The sequence below is a fragment of the Podarcis pityusensis genome (genome assembly GCF_964106645.2).
Source record: "Podarcis pityusensis genome assembly, chromosome: Z".
Classification (NCBI taxonomy): Eukaryota; Metazoa; Chordata; class Lepidosauria; order Squamata; family Lacertidae; genus Podarcis; species Podarcis pityusensis.
The window spans coordinates 40,192,453-40,210,293 of record NC_138044.1 but is presented as its reverse complement, the minus strand read 5'-3'; the positions used below and the strand labels follow the sequence as shown (position 1 = coordinate 40,210,293).

The following is a 17,841-nucleotide window of genomic DNA, read 5'->3' as shown; positions in this document are numbered from 1 at the left end:
CTGTGGTTTAACCCACAGCGCCACCCGCGTCCCTCTTTGCTTGTACAGTATGTTTATTTAATCTCTGGGTTGGAGTGTGTTGTTTGTTATGGATAAATGCTACCTTGCAACAGCTTTAATAAAGGTATTTCTACATCAGTTTCAAGTCCCATGATGCTATTCAGTGTGTTTATTTCAAATCTGCAATCCATCAAACTGACTTAGATTTATAGGAAATGCTGAAAGCTTGAGATAGGTAACAAAATCATACTGCCCCCTGCTTTTGTCAAATTCCACCGAAGTATCAACCTCCCTTCCCAACTAAACCCTGATCTGCCCCCATCCTAGATTGGCAGAACTTGCTACACTTCTGAAATATGGTCTGTCTTGAAGTGTGGTGGTGGGTTTGTAGAGGGAGTACCAAAACTGGGAGGCAACCACTGAGAACAGCTCTCTTCACACCTTTGATATTGGAACATGATCACAGATAGTGTTAATCGCAGGTGGCTCTTGGTGAATTTCAGATTATAACAAGGCACATGATCAAAGAAGACTATCTCCAAGACACCTTGGGCTTACGTTATTCCTAATTACTTCTGTCAACCATACTTCTGAGTGCGTGGGTAGGTGAATGAGTTGGTGGGGAACAGTTGTATAGTTTCTGTATAAAATTACAGAATAAATTGTAGGCAAGTCAAATGGTTTGTTATGATGAATAATGATGTCATTCAACTTAAATATATCTTGCACTACAACCTTAGGCATGTTTACTAAGTGATAAGTCTTATAGAACTTAATAGATCATACCCTCTTAAGTTAGCATGTTTAGGGATTGTACTGCAAGACAATTAGACTTTGAAGCTGATCACTCAATAAAAAGTATTTGCAGTTTTGAAAACAGGAGTTCTGAAGATGACAAGCATGCTTCTTTTTAAGATGCTGTATGTATATGTCGCAATTATCTTAGAAGAGGCATTCCCTTCTGCATGAGTGAAGGAGAAGGGAATGCCTCTCTAAGTTGGTGCCTATCACCTGCTGTTACTATAACCATGCCTATTAAAACTAACATTTTAAAATATGTTTTTTAAAATGTGGAACGCATTTTTAGTCAATTAAAAAGGGTTGTTTTAATTTTAAAAAATTAAGTAATCTAACTGATGAAACAAATAAAAAATTGCAGCTCTAATAGTTTCCAGAGCAGTAATCATGCTTGTGGCAGCCAAAACAACAGCTGTATCAAGTTTTACATAGAGTATACCAGCTGAAATCAATGGCCTCAAGTTACTCATGCCCATTAATTTCAATAGGTCTACTCTAAATATGACTGACACTGAAAAGAAGAAGAAGAGTTTGGACTTGATATCCTGCCTTTCACTCCCCTTAAGGAGTCTCAAAGCGGCTAACAAGCTCCCTTGCTCCCCCACAACAAACACTCTGTTAGGTGAGTAAGGCTGAGAGACTTCAAAGAGGTGTGACTAGCCCAAGGTCACCCAGCAGCTGCATGTGGAGGAGCAGGGAAGCAAACAACCCATTGAGTTTTTTAGCACTTAAAAAAACTAACCAATTTACAGTAGTACCTCGGTTTCTGAACGTCTCTGTTGATGAACAGTTCGGATTTCAAACACCGTAAACCCGGAAGTAAGAGCTTCAGTTTTCAAACAAGCCTTTCAAACAAGTCAAACATGCCACGCAGCTTCTCTATTGAGTTTTCTGTACTGAGTTTTCCGTTTTGAGGCTTCTGTTTTGAGATTTCGGTTTTCGAAAGTTTCAGAACTCGAATGGTCTTCTGGAATGGATTACGTTTGAAAACCAAAGTCCCACTGTATTATGGAACACGATTTCATGGACTAAATCTGCTGAAATGAACTAGAATTTACAAAACATTATAGCAGGGGTACCTGGAGCACCCTTCAGATGCTGTTGGACTGCAACTGAGATGAGTCCCTGCTTGGCATAGCCAATGGTGAGGGATGTGAACAGTCTTCATCCAGCAACATCTGAAGGGCCACAGCTTCTCCATCTCTGACAACAAGCCATAATGCATTTGCAAGTATTTTAAAACAACAAAGTCTTTGCTGTTTTAGTCCCAATAACATTTGACATACAAATACAATGTAGACTGATCCCACATGTGATGTAATCTACGTGTGCATCAAAAACTACAGCATAATGATATAAAATTAAGCTCAGTGAACACAATTCATTCAATGGATTCCAGAAATAATTACCAGGGAAAAAAGTGTTTCTTGTTTTTTTGGGAGGGTTACTTTTTATTGAAAATTGACAACATTAGAAAGGTATCAAGCTCAACAGTGCTGGTTCTTTCGTGTGGGTCATGTAAATAGATACTGAGTGCAGCTGTCAAATCACAATTCTTGTTTGTAGAGAGACCAAAAACAAAAAATAGAGAGAAAAGACAAGAGAACAAGGTATTGGGAAACAGACCCCCATGCAGTGAACGTTCCAGAAAAGTTCCAAGAGTGCTCGGAAAATGCATTATTAAGGGCAGTTAACACTTGACTTGCATGATAACTTTTAAAGAAACAGATGACCAATTACAGACAAATTTCTCCACAACCTTGATATCGACAATAGAAAAGTCAGTTTGTAACCCAGAAGACGTCTGGGAAGGGCTGAACTACGGGGATTAAATTAATCATGGTTAATAATACTTAAGTCTTTACTAAAATGCTTCCCCCTCCCCCAGTGTTCAGAAAACACTTCACATATTTTACCGTGGTAATCCTTACAACATGACTGCAAGGTGGGCAAGCTTGATTATTCTCAGACTGGAGGAGGGTGGACAGCTGAGGCTGGAAGAATATGTAGTTTGCTTAAGGCTATCCTTGTAGTGAAAATGTATAAATGGTGTGCTTTCTGGCTCACAGTCCTTCCTCAGCCGCTAGGGTCTGTGGAAACTTTAGTGGACCTTTTTTTAATTAAAAAAAAAAGTTAAATGAGAAATATTACTCAATCAACCTGATTATTATTTTTTCCGAAATGGCAGAGGTTATCTATGACCCCAATGAAAAATATACTTCCCCCCCAACCCCTCCCGCACTGTCCTTTGCTTCAGTGTTAAAATTAAATATTCCTCAAGAGGTAGCAAAGTCGCGTGTTTCTCTGTTTGCTGTTCATTGCATAAAACTTGTATTTTTAAAGTATTTGTTTAGTTTTTAATCCAAGCAAACCAACGAATTAGCACATTTTTTTTCACAGATACTTATAAACCACCCATCATATTTATATTGAGGCAAAATAGAAAGGAAATACTTTGCTTAAAAAAAAAAAATCTGTCTCAGTGTCACTTGGCTACATCAATAATTTGCCTGCCACCCTTAGGTTGCTCCTCAAAGCTTTTAACTGATACACAGATGTTTGCCTTTCCAATATTCTCCCTGTCTTGCAGCGAAAACCACAAAACACCTCAGCTTTAAACACACCCCATGCACATCAGAAAAAAACGGGAAAACAAAACCAAGTCTTTCCAGATATCCAAAGACTTATTCATTCCTCCCCCTCCCAAACAGGATGGGAATTCCTAAACTCTTCCTCAAGTGGAAATCTTCTCCATCAGATATAGAGCAGCGGGTGGAGACAGATCAGAAAAAGCTAGAGAAAGAAAGCAAGAGAGAGAGGCGGGGGGGGGGGGGGGGAGAGAAAAAAACACAAATCATCAATTAAATGCAAGGAGGGGTGGAAGAAGCATTCAAAGAACAAGCAGAGAAAAAACAGATCCCACACACAATTAAATTGAGAGATAGAGCAAGACGACAGATGAATGGATCAATGCTCGTGCTACCATTGGGGCCCCAGACAAAGCAGCATTGATGCATCAGAAGAGTTCAAGCATGTTAAATATTTGGACACAGTGCACGATACACCTTATAGTAGAGTTAGACTGTAAACACACTTTTAACAAAATGCATGGGAGCAGAATAAAGTATATATGGAAAGAGAGGGTTTGCTTTTCAGTGCAGTGCAAACATTTATAGGATGGTTAAGAAACAGCACAACAGTGGTCCCCTTGGCTCAGGCATCTAATGCAACTTTCTCTTCCCTAGATGCACCAACCAGATTCTTCTGAGGTGAAGCCTACAAGCAGCGGCATAAAGCCAAGAGTGCTCCACTGTTTCTTTGTCACTGTTTCTTTGTCATTGGCACCCCGCACTTGAACATGGATTCATGGAGGAAGAAATCGTAAACCGCTCCCACACCATGACATCTCCATTCTGAAAGGATACCTGGCTTCTGCGGTTGCCTGACCTACCTCACAAGGCTGCCAAAAGGGTAAAATGAGTAGGTTGCTTTGAGCTTTTTTGGAAGAAGAGATCAATATGTAATTAGAAATTAATGGACACAGCCCTTGCTTGTTTTTGTGGAGCAGCAAAAGAGTACCCTCCTACAGCAGGGAAGAGGGACCTGTAGCTTTCAAGATTATGTGGGACTACAACTATCAGCCTGTACAGGCATGGCAAATAGTAAAAATAGAAATAGAAGTTGAAGTTCAGCAATAAATATCTGGAATCTTCCCTAACCTTGGTTGTGACCCATGGATCAGGATCGGCCTACCTTCGACCCTGACTGTGGGGGTTGTATCACTTCTCAAGACAGCCACTTGCAGCTGGTTCATTTTTTGTTTTGTTTAACCTAACCAGGGGAACAACTGACGCCGTTAAGAGTGCTCTCTTGATTTCAACCCTTCCATCCATCTGAACCACCAGAAAGAGGCCTCACCATGTCACAATCTGGGTCTTTTGTTAAGAGTTGCACCCTTCTGTTGCATTTAAATCTCCTAACAAATTTGAAGAATATCAAACGTATTTCGACAACTGGCTTAAGGGTAGTAATGGTAACTTTGCAACTCCTGTGATTGACCAGTGAAGAAAGGAACCTTCTTTCAAATATTAATTGATATTCTAAGAGGTCATCTGCACATCCATACAGAACTTCTCTAAAATGCTTATTGTTCAAAATCTTGTGGAACTTCTGATCTTGCTAGGTGCCTGCTCCATAATATATAGCTGTGTGTGATCAACACACTTGTGTCTCTGAATACACAGCAGTTGAGGATCACATCTCAATAAGCTAACCACATCAGGTTCTACCTTACCTGTTTTTCCAAGTGGTGGGACCAGCTAAATGTCCCCAAAAATATTGACACATATAACGACGATACCATTACTGTATACAGTGGTACCTCAGGTTACATACACTTCAGGTTACAGACTCCGCTAACCCAGAAATATTACCTCGGGTTAAGAACTTTGCTTCAGGATGAGAACAGAAATCACACAGTGGCAGCGTGGCGGCACTTAGCTAAAGTGGTGCTTCAGTTTGAGAACAGTTTCAGGTTAAGAATGGACCTCCGGAACGAATTAAGTACTTAACCCGAGGTACCACTGTATAAACAATGTTTAACTGTTCTCCCCACTCCAAACTTTAACTAAAGTTAGTGATGTTGTCCTGAAACAAACAACCCACCAGTCAAAAACCAGCACTGTATTTTTGCTAGGAGAAATTAAAAGTCATTAAAACAACAGACCAAAGAACTCCTATTTTGTTTGCCAGATGGAAAGGTTCAAGGAAATATATATATTTATTTAGCAGGCCCTTTAGGCCCAAGGAAATATATATATATATATATATATATATATATATAGCAGGCCCTTCTCTTTCCCCCTTCCTCTTTACACATTCACCAACAGCAGACCCTGAAATAGCATGCTGAATAAATGGCACAGGCTCCTCCACCATTCAGAAGACATCTCATGTGAATCACGACATTCACATGTACAGCTGATCACAGGTGCTCTTTATGGGGCTTTTCTTAACCCCCAGAAAAAGGGTATTGGCCTAAGGGCTGTCTGCACAACTGGCTCCAATTTGCATGGAACACTCTCCTCCATTGGTGCAATGGAGGAGCTCTGGTGCCACCCAATAACCACATTAGTTCAGAGCTGGCCCCTGGCAAATGCATGAATTGGGGCTCAAGTCCCACAGTAAGGCTGGGCACGGGGTCTGGCAACACACTTGACTAATATGGGGGTAGCCAACCTTGTGCCTTCCAGATGCTTTGGACCGCAACCCCCCATCAGCTCCAGCTGGCACAGCCAGTGATCAGGGATGATGGAAGCTGGAGTCAAAAACATTTGGAAGGTACTACATCCTAAGGACTTTTGTTAAGAACATAGGGGGTCACCTGCTGGATTCAGACATTTACAAACAGGGCCTTTGCAACATCTTGACAACAGGACAAGGTCCAGCTGAGGTGTAATGAGTTAAATAAGCATAGTGTGGCATAACAAGGGCCTTGATCGAGGCATACAAAGGCAAGGACGACCAAGGTTCACATTGGCAGACTTTGGGGGTGAGCCAAGACTAGCAGGTCAAAGCTTGGATGATCACAGGATGCAAAGGCCCCTGGTTTGATGGACAATGCTGCCTTTAAACAGAATCCATTTTCTGACTGATGCAGGATATTGTCCCTTCCATCTTCTTCAGACTCCAATTTCCACAATTCCCCAAGCTGCCTTGGGCATGGCTTCTATTACTTGGTTTCCTCACCTTTGGAAAGAAGCACACTCAAGAGTCTTCTGAGTGTTCAAGGCAGTTTTCTGACATGGTCAGCCAGGAAAAACAGTAAGACACATTCCAGCAGGTCTGTTTACAAACACTTGTGCAGAATGTGGAGTTTCAGGGCTCATGTTTGAGGAAGCTTGGGGAAAGCCTCACTTCAGAGATCTTAAGCTAATTTCTAATTTCAGTGGAATCAAGGACAGTATACTTTTGCAGGGAAGATGCTGGAATCCCTTCACAGAATTGTGGGGTTGCAGTAATTCTACAGTACTGGTGCTACTTCTTGGACCCAGCAATGCCAGAGGCATTCCTTCAATCCCAGCATACGCTAGAATGGATCTATTTGTAATGAGGAGAAAAAACTACCAAAAGGGACAGTAGCTGGAGTTTTTCATCTCTTGCAGCAAAAAAAGTTGCCCTGTGTATTGACATCACACTGCTATGAATTTTCCTGCCTTGCACTAATGGCACATAAGGGCACAACAGGGTAACGTTAGGGAAAAACCATACAGGCTCCATGGTAGAGCACAGGCTTTTAATGAAAAAGGTCCCAGGTTCGGCTCCTAGTATATCTAGCTTGGAAGGTTATTAGCACAGCCTTTCTCTGACTCAGACTTACTAGCCTGAGCAAAAAAGGAAGGGTACAACCTGGTACTGAAAAGGCACTGAGATTCAGAACCATGTGTACCCTCCCTGTAGACAGGATTCCAAATACTGGGGTTGAGAAAGGAGCCACAATCAGAAAGGCCCTATCCTTTGGCTAACCTTTGATGGTGGGGCCCAAAGAAGGGCTTCAGAAGATAATCTTAATAGTCAGGTGGGTTCAAGTGGGAGTAGGTAGTCCTTGTGGTCCCTACCTACAAGTTCTCTTTTCATTAGGGATGTGAAAACTGCGGTCTGCCAGAAGTTGTTGAACTGCAACTCCCATCATTCCTAACCATTGGCCATTATGGCTGGGCTGATGGGAATGGGAGTCCAGCAACATCTGGAGGCTGCCCAGGTTCTCCATCCTGCCCTACATGACTATGAGCACAAGCAAGTTAGGGGACAATTGTGCATAGGGAATCCATCACTGCTGTATTACTGAGCCTGGAACAGCCTTGCATTTAAGCACTAGCCTGCTAGCCACAAGTGATAAGAAACTGCAATCAGATGAGTGGATGGCCTGGCAAAGAAGGGTAGAATACTTTCCCCTCAGCACAGAGGCCAAGCCAGCTGCCAGAGGATGGAAGCTAGCCTCCAACATGCTAGTAAAAATGTGTTTTTTAATAAGCTAGTACCTTTGGGGTGGGGGCTTATCAGCAAGGTTGGTATCCTAAAAATTCCACAGCGTCTTCAAACTCTATAGTGTTACTTTACATGGTATACAAACACACACCATTATACAGTCAAAAATAAAATTAAAATAAATCAGATACTGATTAATGTAGAATATGCATCTAGATTAACACATTGGTGGAAGCATCATGAGAAGACCATGGCTGAACGGAAGCGTATTAAATAAGTGAAGGTCCAATTCCAGCCCCATGTACTCAAGGGAAATTACTCAGTACACAGCCATGGGTTACTGTAAAAGAAGGGCAAAAGAACAAAAAAAACAAAAAAAGTATTAACCAGAATTATTGTACGAAAGAAGTTTATTCTTTTAAAAAAAGTTTTCCATAAAAAATATAGACTGTAACAAAGCAACACAAAGATAGACATTTTGTTACATTTAAGGGGACCTGAAGATTTCAGTGCAAAGATTTCACTTCTAAATAAGTACTTTGTAATCCAAGACTAATACTCTGATTCTAAGTGTACATGTTTGTCTAGAAATCCAATTAAGGATAATGGGGTCGTGCATGCAAGTTTCCAGGAGAAGGGGAGTCTACACAGAAACACTGTAATCAGATTATAGCTTCTTTTAGCTGTTTGTCTCAGGGATAGCCAACTTTTGCATCCTGAGGTGGGGGGGTATTCCTAAGGGAGAAAGCTAAGGGACACAAGTGTATTTTACTGCTAAAGGACCTCACCCTCCCTCACAAGTAGTCTGATTCCATTGCTGAAACTGAAACTGATGCCATCAAATAGAAACAGGTGCTCAGGCAGCTGGGGTTGCTGCAAATCCAAAACAGAGATGAAATGCTGTCATGAAAGCTTCCTCACTTGTGTATTTAAGGAAGACAACCTGCTCTTTTTGGTGTTGAAGGTGACACATATGAGGTCACATCTACACTATCAACTTACATCAGTTGCATACCATCTAATCCAAAATGGCTTTCCCCTCCAAATACCTCTATTCCATATAGAACTATGGTTTCCAGGATTTTTTTTTTTGGGGGGGGGGGGGGAGAATGAATATTAAGCCAGACCATAATTTTTTCTCAGCATTCTTATGCTATGTTTTTCTGCTTCATTAGCTCATATTATATTTCTTTAAACTAGACAGATTTTAGTATTTCACCATTATCTGAACCCTTTGAACTCTCACTTTAAAAATGTAACTCTCCCCACCAAATTAAAGTGAAATACATGTAAAAAACTGCAGGCTCTGAAAAAACAAATCAGATTTCCTTTTTCCAAAGGGTGAAACTTCTAAACAAAACCTTCCAGTATAAAAATAAAGCTTTCAATAAATTTTAGTAAAAATGAAGGATATTTTTTTTTAAATTGAATATATGGTTCTTTTCAACTTTTGGGATGGAAAAATACTTACTATTTTCCAAACTAATTATAAAGCATGAGAAGAAGTCACATTTCTAAAATATAGTTGATGTTTAAGGCGAAATACTTAAATTTAATCAGATTTAAGGGGATAGTCCTGCAATACCAGATTTGAAGCAAGCTTTATTGAAATGAAAGGGTTGCCAGTGAACAGGTTTAGGATATGGTCTGACTTCGTATAAAGGGCCTCCCACGTCCCTAGAAAGAAAGCTGTGGGAATTCTGTTCAGATAAAATAATTCTATCCAAACCATGCTTACTAAGAAGCTGAGTTCCACTGAATTCAGCAGGACTTCTTAGTAAACATGTTATAGGATCAGTCTATTTACCTGGCCTAGTTCTCGATGTGAACAACAGGCCCAAGGACAGAACCTTGAAGCACCCCGCGGGTCACATTTTTCCAGGATGATGATGAACTCTTTGGGTCCCATCAGACAACCCGTTTAAAGTCATATGATACTGATTAAAATGTATAGTGCAGATGGGGACTCACATCCCTGAGGCTTTTTTTCATCAGGCCTTTGTGACAAGTTCTGCAGCTAAAAAGGTGAGGTGTGGGAAAAGGAATCTTTTGCACACAAATTTTTTTTTTGCCTTTCTTAGAGAGTCTGCAACAGGGCTCAGGCATTGCAGAACAAGTAGTAAGCCAACATGCTGCCCTATCATGCAGAAGCACGCATCAATGCATTAATGAGATGCCGACAAAGAAATTCTTAGGACATCGGTCCTGCAAGCTCCTGACTAAGACAGAAAAGTACTCAGAGCCTTTCTTATCAGCTCCACAGAAGTGACTGCCAAAGAGTTCTTCACCAAAACAGCCTCTTTTTTGTGTTTAGGAAAAAAGCAAAACAAAAGCAAAAAGGGGGGTGTGTGCAGTGGGGAGGAGATGGACAGGTGGGTACAGAAATGCACTGCATGTTAATTCAAAATGCGGGGTGGTCGTTTCTGGAGCAAAAGAATAGGATCTACAGGAAACCTGAACTGAAAATGAAAAAAAAGAAAAAGGATTAATGTTTATCTGGATTAAAAGGAAGTTAATAAAATATATATGGTTGTAACAGGGGTGGGCAACATACCGTACTTTGGCCACAATGGAAACAAATGAGACATAGAGGTCGTTTGCATGGATATTACATGCAATTTGCTCATTATTACATCAACATGGTGAATTTCAATGATTGCTATATAAATTGTGATACTTCTGTTCTGAAACTGAACATGAATAATCTAAACAAGGTTGTTTGTATGTTAAATAATTGTCTTTGGAAATAAAGAAACAGCTTCAATAACAGGCAGAGATCAACAGAAAAGAATGAATTTGAGCCAGTGTTTAACTGCCTGGTTCCTGAGCCATTGAGCTCATAAATATTGACATCACATTGTCACGTGGACTAGATATTTAAAACTGATGTTTAAATCTGGGGTTCCAAATATGCAAGCAAAATATATGCAATACCAAAGAATCTGGGTGCCCACATTTATGTAGCCTGTGGCTGTGCACTGCCCACCCCGGTCCCTCATTTACAGAAGGGAGGGGGAAAACACACACATTAATATGGTTTTTAATTTTACTTAAACATGCTTGAAGACACAGTAGCATGAATGCAGCCTTTGAGTTTTCAGCCGATTGCAGCGGGGTTGTTCACTTAGATGCAAATTGTTTATGCTCTGGCAAAAATGAGGAAGCCACGCAAGGCTTTTCAGGCCAAATCAATACTGGAAAGTGTTTTGTGAATCGTTGAACAGGATTTTTGGCTATTGCACTTGGCAAGGACAAATGCTCCCATTCAGAAAGGGCATGTTTGCAAATTGTCTTAGGAACAAAAGAAAGAAAGAAGAAGGCCTATTTGAGCCACTGACCAGCACGCCACAGTCTTGCATATGGCAGCCTGCCAAAAACAATCCAGAGCTAACAAGAACACACAATGTTTACTCCTGCTACTCTCCAGCCCCTAGATATGTTCTCAGGCCCCATATAAAACACTCCTATTGTTTGAGCTTATTTTTTCAAGTCTTGAAGACCAAACCATTGTTTTCCCATCTCACCACTTGCGTCCCTCCCTTTTGTTCTGTATGCTTATTGTTCAGGAGAAAGCACATTTAACCCAGAATAATTCCCATTCAAATTACATACCAGGCCAGACAGGGGAAACAAAACAAATAGCAGCAAGAAGGCAGCTTAGATTCAACAAGATGCCATACTGAACACGAGCACTGTTAAGAGTGCATGCTTCCTTGCTAGCAGCTTGGCTGGCAGGAGGGTAAATTATTGTGGGACCCTAATGTTGACCTCTACCCAGCAACTAGTTGTGTTTTTTTAACGGGGTCACAACTCTGAAGTAGAGCAAGAGCGAAAAGGCAGGAAATGCTGGTTCCACGGATTGTTATATGGGCAATAGGCTTATTAATCATTTCCTATGTGAAAAAGAGACATGTTGAAATCCCCACTGTCACCACACCACTGCACCTTAGGCTATGAAGAAGTCAAGCAAAGACAAAAAAAATGTGTAAGTAACAGGAGTACATAAGAACTTAAAAGACAGGTTTTGTGGCCAGTTCATGCTGGAAAGGAGGGGATTAAAAAGCCCTTTGCTTCTTGGAAAAAAATGGCAGACACATTATTATTATTATTATTATTATTATTATTATTATTATTTGTATATTGCCCTTCATCAGAAGATCTGAGGGCAGTTCACATAACTGGAGAGTGTGTATATGCTGGGATTGCTGGATCAACTAGAGGCCAAACTGCTGGTTCAGAATACATTGTGTCTGTTTGCACAAAGTGCCCATTCGGATCCCACTGCAATGGCTATTTCATTTAGTCAAGCTTACCAGCACAACGTGCCCTCATGCACCATGCAGCAAACGGCAGGGTTAACTGTAAAAATAGCATACAAATGGCAACTAAGGAAGATGAAGGCAACTGAGTGCACCAAAAACAAAAATGAAAGTGGGGTGGTAGTGATCAGATCTTGATTTTACACCCTGTATTTTTTAAAAAGAAAAAAACCTGACATAAAAGCAACTTGCAGGGCTTGTTCATGATCTACATGCGTAAACTGCTCCAAATTTAAGATATGACAACTCGAGCAATGTTCAAATTAGGGGGAGGAATGATCCCTCTTAACTTCTGGCACCATTTAGAAGACTTAAGGGGATAGATTTTACCAGGCAAGGTTGGAAACTCTGTGGCCCTCCAGATGTTGCTGGACTCTTAACTTCCAGCAGTCCTGGTCAGCATGGCCAGTGGTAAAGGAATGATGTGTACTGTAATCCATCAACATCTGGAGGGCCACAGGTTCCCCTCCTCTTTTTTAAAGGCTCCCTACCTTTGTCCCTGTGATTCAAGCACTGGAATGGAGCAACATACCTAAGCCTAAAGTACTGAAGTTGAAGGCTAGATGATGAAGTGTTGCTGTATCCCTCCACGTCTGTGATGAAAGCCCTATATGCCTGCCATTGGTGATGACGAGCGGCAACCAGTTCAATTTGATACAAAAGTGAAAATAAAGGATATGCCAAAAAGGTTAGGATCCCTGCCAATGGGGTGAGCTGATTAAGATGTAGACACTGCTGCCCCATGGAATAATTAAAATGTGGCCTCTGTACAGCGGTCAGCATATAAAAAAACAACTTGTTGTCAGGCGATTCCTGCATGCTAGCACAGGCCTAGACTTGTGCTATAGGAATAGGTTTTCCTGATAGGCCTTTCACTTGTCTAGCTTTTGCCAGCATGAAATCAAGGTGGGCCAAAGACTTGTGGGGCAGGGGAAACACTTTTAGCGACAACTGTTTGAGGTAGAACATTGTAGTCTCCCACCATACTGTCCCAAACCCTTGCCTGTACTCAGGCCAGGGTCTGAGCAAAGGGCTTACAAAAGCCAAGGCAAGGGCAGTGGTGGGAGAAAATGATGAGGCAAAATGTCACCCAACTGAAAACCAACTTACTTCTTCCTCTCCTTGTCCCTTTTCAGAGTTTGCGAGCCTCCCGCCTGCTGAGCCTGAGACTGGAGTAATTCGGCTGCCGTCTTCCTCTGCTTAAATGCGTTGACTTCGTCATCCAGGGATTTCTTCTTGTCCTCCACTTTCTTCTTTTCGTCCTGGTGCAGCTTCTTCAGGCGGTCAAATTTCTCATGCAACTGGAATGGAAGCCCAGGGTAAAAATATGCATGAGTGCAAAAACAGGGAGCTGGGGGATAGATGCGTAAGAGATTTCAAAGCTATGCTGCAGGGAGCCTTCAGGTTCCTCATAAACCTACCACGGGGATCCTCAAAAAGGAAATCAGTGATGATGTTCCTGAAAGACAGCTTGCCCACTGCTACTGCTTTCCCTACAGAATGCAAAGCTACAATGGAGTGCTGAGGGTATACTCTGCACAAGGCAACCACAAGACCTAGTAATTCTGCAACCAGTGCTATTCATGAAGAGACTGTACACCCAAGAATATGCTCCCAAAGCCAATGCACTGCTTGCAGGAGTTTGGAGAAGCAAGTCAATGCCTATGTTCACACATTGCAGTAAGCCATAAGCTGGGGTGTGGGATCTTTTGGCCTGGTGGATCATATCATTATCTGGTCCCACCCCTGCAGGCCAACTTAGGCAGGTGGGCGAGAGGACAAACCCACCAATCACATGACAGGTGCATTGTCCTGCCCACCGGTCAGTCCCTTTTGCTATGCTAAATGACTGTTGGGTGCTTGGAAACCACAGCAGAAGAGACTTTGCCAACCCTATGCTCAACAAAGCACCAAGCAGAGGGCTGGCACAGCTGTTTTCTGCAGGGATTGGCTTCATGGCTGAGTTCTCCAAGGAGAACTCTGTCATGCAGCCAATTCAGCAGTGTGAACACCTTTACTGTGATAGGCTGCGCAACTGAGACTCTGTTGGGCAGCCAATCCATACATGTTCCAACCTGCTCCATAACTGATGTCACATACGGTATTAGGTGGGTTGTTTGGGAGAAACGGTTTCGTGGACCAAGCTGTGACCCATAGTGGGCCAAATTTGGCCCACAAGGCAGAGATTCCCCACTTCTGTCACAGCCATGGCTTGCTTTCTGTGCACAAGTGAAGTCATGCCTGCTTTGCTGCTCTCAGCTCATACCAAGAAGAAACAAATCACAAACCCTAACTCAGTTACATCTGAACTAGGAATCATGGTTTGTTTCATCCCCAACCAAGCACAATCTGTAGCTGAGGATTGTTCTTAGATTACAGACTATGATTTCTTGGGAGCAAAAGCATGTACCACATGATCACAAGTTCAAACAAAATGCTATGCCAGAGACCATGGTATGTTTCTTTCCAGTAGAAGCCAGGAAAAGCAAAGCAGGTAGACAATGAGAAAAGGGTTTTGTAGCAAGATCGAGATGAAAATCAGGAGAAGATGCATGTAGTATTATAGGAATGTGAGAGGGTGAGCAAATAGCCCTGCTTTCAAAATCAGAAATTATTCAACCTATTGAATACCTATTTCTTCCTATTGCTGCCACTGATATAGTGTTGATTTTTTCCTTTGCTTACTCTCTGCCCCCCTCCCCCACACAAACTAAATTAGACATAACTGAAGACACAACATATTTATAGTGAGGGATAGTCTTCCAGGAGTCTGCTGCTAGGTCCTTGCCTGGGAGACTCCTAAAACACTGGTTACATGGATAAGTTTTCAGTTGTTAACTTTAAAATACACAAGCGTGCCATGGTGTGGAAGTGAACCAACAAATGTGAGATGATAAAATAGTGTTAGTTTTATTACACCAATAACAAAAATTATGTGATTGATATAGAATACATTTTATATTAATTTTGTTTGATTTGTATATTTTAGAATAAAAAGAAAAATTTAGCACTAGTTAGCCTTGATTAATCTGCAGAAATAAACCTCCCTGGTTACAGTTAACCTTAACAACACACACAGTTTAAGCCAAAAATCAGAGAACACAATCAATAAAAGTTATCACGTTAACCTCTTTTTCAGCCTCTTTCAATTCCGCTTCTTTCTCCTTAACTCTCTGCACAAACATTTGCCGCATTTCCTCCTCCTTTTTCTGCAGCTCTCCCAGGAACTCATTCCTTTTGGCCTCGTAGGTTTCTTGTAAACTAAGGTGACAGGATGGAGGATGAGGAGATAAAAGAAACATTTCAGAGAGATACAGAACAGGGAAAGCAAAAGGATCAAATTTTGTTTCCCACTCACGCAACCAGAAACCTACTAATGCCGCAAGAGTCTACAAATATGCATTGCTGTGATAATGCTGAACTGTGTGAAACAGGACCTCAAATCTCAAAACGCCGTGTCTTAGGTTTTTGTTAAAATTAAATGCTGCACGTTTCTAGACTTCAAGGTTGAAAAGGGGGAACTTTAAAAACCTTTGGTAAACTGAGGCTGGTAAGTTTCTTCTCACTGCAACAAACCTCCTTGTGACAAGAATGAAATAATCTTTCAATAATCAAATTCCCTCTGAGGGAATCTAAAATTCTGTGTTCAGAAAGGAAGGTTAAGTAACTCTCTTGCCTATTTGCTGTGCACAATTTATTATTCTTCAATTGTTTGCAGCTTCAAATTATTTTAAGGTGTTTTTAAGATCGAGACAGCATAGATGGAAGAGATCTTAAGGACGTGGAGAGATCAGAAACCATGGAATGCAAGGAATGGCACATGACACTGAAGCTTTTTTCTACACACTGTCCATATATGTTTCCAAACACTTCACTAAAGCCATGAGGACTACAAACTAAATTTTCAAAAACATGACACGAGATTCTTTGAATGTCAAAATTTGTTACAGGACATGTGTTCCAGACACACACTACTAAACCCAAAATTTAGTGTTCCTCCCTGTGTTCCATGGCCAATTAACAAAGCGTTGGCACTGTTCATTTAATATTTTCTAAGTGGACAAGTGTTCCTTTCAAGACATGTCTCACCAATGCCTAGTAATAATATTCTGGTGAAATACAGGCGTCCCCCCACTTACGCGGGGGTTACGTTCCCAGATGCTGTGCGTATATGTGAAATAGTGTAAAGTGGGGAGGACACTGTTGAGAGAGGCTGGGAAGTCTCTCTCTCTCTCTCTCAGCAAATCCCATCCATCACACCCACCTTCCCTGGGTGGCGATGCGCCCTTGCACATGCATGTGTGTGACCCGCCTGCCTCCAGTGACCGGAAGATTGAGCTAGAGGTCAGTGGGTCCAATGGGCCATTGACTGGGTGGCTCCCAGTGCCCAGTGCCACTGCAGGGCCTCTCAGCACTCTCCCTGTTAAGTCTTGGAAGCTGCTGGAGACAGTTTGTTTTCATTTATTTCTCCGCCATCCCCCACCCAAGAAATAATGTTGCTGCTTGCTTTGGGGGCAGCAGCGGCCAGAGGGCAGAGGGTCTCTCAGCTCCTGCCCAAGGAACAAAACTGAAAAAGAGAACAAGCAAAGGGATGGGCAGGTCGAGTAGAGAGTGATGGCTCTGCAGGCCAAGGAAGAAGAAAGTTAAGGAGGATGAATGAGTGGGGGCAATGAGACGCTCTGAGCAGCAATGCAAGCTGTCCCCCCTCCCCACACTCTCCAGCTCTGTCCTGCTCTTTTCACACTGTTTTGGATCCACTTTCTGGTTCAAGTTATTTATTTATTTCGCAGCCATGCGTAAATGCGGTCGCACCACGAGTGGAATGGCCGTAAGTGGGGGGATGCCTGTATACCTGAATGGCTTGCTGTCTGGATCAGTGTCCTTAAATCCCATTTCCTCCAGTTTACATCGCCGGTACAACTCGTAATGGCGCGTGTGTGTCTGTTCACGGAGATCCTCCATGTTGACACGGATCAACATCTCTCTTAGCTTCACAAAGTCACAGTGCGCTTCGTTTTCCACTGTTCATGGTAAAAAAAGGAAGGGCCACTTGAATGCAGGCGGCTCTAAGCATGTGTTACACAGGGTCCTCCATAGTTAAGGAAATAAGAAGTTTGAACCTCCCCTTGAGGGGAAAAAGAACTGGTACAGTGAAGCCTATACAGTGCTCCAAAAAACCCCCCAAAAAACAACAACCCCAAACCAGGAACTTGGAGAAAACATGGAAAGGTGGCAAAAGTTGGATGATAGAGGAACAGGGAGGAAATGGTATATAATAGCCGTAATATTTCAAAACATTCTTAGACATAAACAGATTATTACTCCAGAAAAGTCTACCCACCCACAGTAAACCCCAGAAAAGTTTTCTCTCTCAGTTCAGCCCTTACTGGCACTTATTTTCAGCAGCATTCACTATGGGTGTTCTCCATAACATCACCTACATTATCAGTACCCTGTAAGACAGCTAGATGGATTTAGCTTAAGGTAAGTACAACTGGCAATGACTAGGTGGCTGCTAGCACGTCATCAGAAAATGAGAAGAGGGAGCACGTATGTATCGATAATTTCTATGTGCAAATTTAGAAAGAATTGCTATAATTCAAATAGAAATACATCTCACAGCAACCTAGTGACCTGTGTCTGCTAACTACTGGTGAGCAACTTCAAGGTCTCTCCTGCTCATCTTTCTTATAGCTATTTATCTTTAAACTGAGGGCTGCAAAGCAGCTCCCACTGC

At 41.9% G+C, this 17,841-nt stretch overlaps 1 protein-coding gene and 1 long non-coding RNA gene across 7 annotated transcripts in view; both read right to left on the bottom strand.

The window, feature by feature from the left end:
• Nucleotides 1-2,221: 2,221 nt before the first annotated feature.
• Nucleotides 2,222-17,841, bottom strand: part of SEPTIN6 (septin 6) — a 49,236-nt gene continuing 33,616 nt past the window's right edge. For 2 of the 6 annotated variants that reach the window (XM_080991135.1, XM_080991134.1), the window contains exons 7-10: nucleotides 16,957-17,125; nucleotides 15,233-15,365; nucleotides 13,215-13,405; nucleotides 7,962-8,125 (exon numbers count right to left, since the gene is read on the bottom strand). In XM_080991135.1, coding sequence (XP_080847261.1) covers nucleotides 8,101-8,125; nucleotides 13,215-13,405; nucleotides 15,233-15,365; nucleotides 16,957-17,125 — 518 coding nt within the window. In that variant the 3' untranslated portion in view covers nucleotides 7,962-8,100. Of the gene's footprint in view, nucleotides 3,592-7,961; nucleotides 8,126-8,882; nucleotides 10,245-12,098; nucleotides 12,145-12,636; nucleotides 12,720-13,214; nucleotides 13,406-15,232; nucleotides 15,366-16,956; nucleotides 17,126-17,841 lie in introns of those variants that run through there. The other 4 variants (XM_080991139.1, XM_080991138.1, XM_080991137.1 and 1 more) reach the window with 4 other exon arrangements.
• On the bottom strand, nucleotides 4,110-5,529 carry LOC308468770. The gene is made up of 2 exons (XR_013981866.1): nucleotides 5,380-5,529; nucleotides 4,110-5,163 (listed from the first exon to the last, which is right to left on the bottom strand). It is a non-coding gene; the product is annotated as an uncharacterized lncRNA (long non-coding RNA).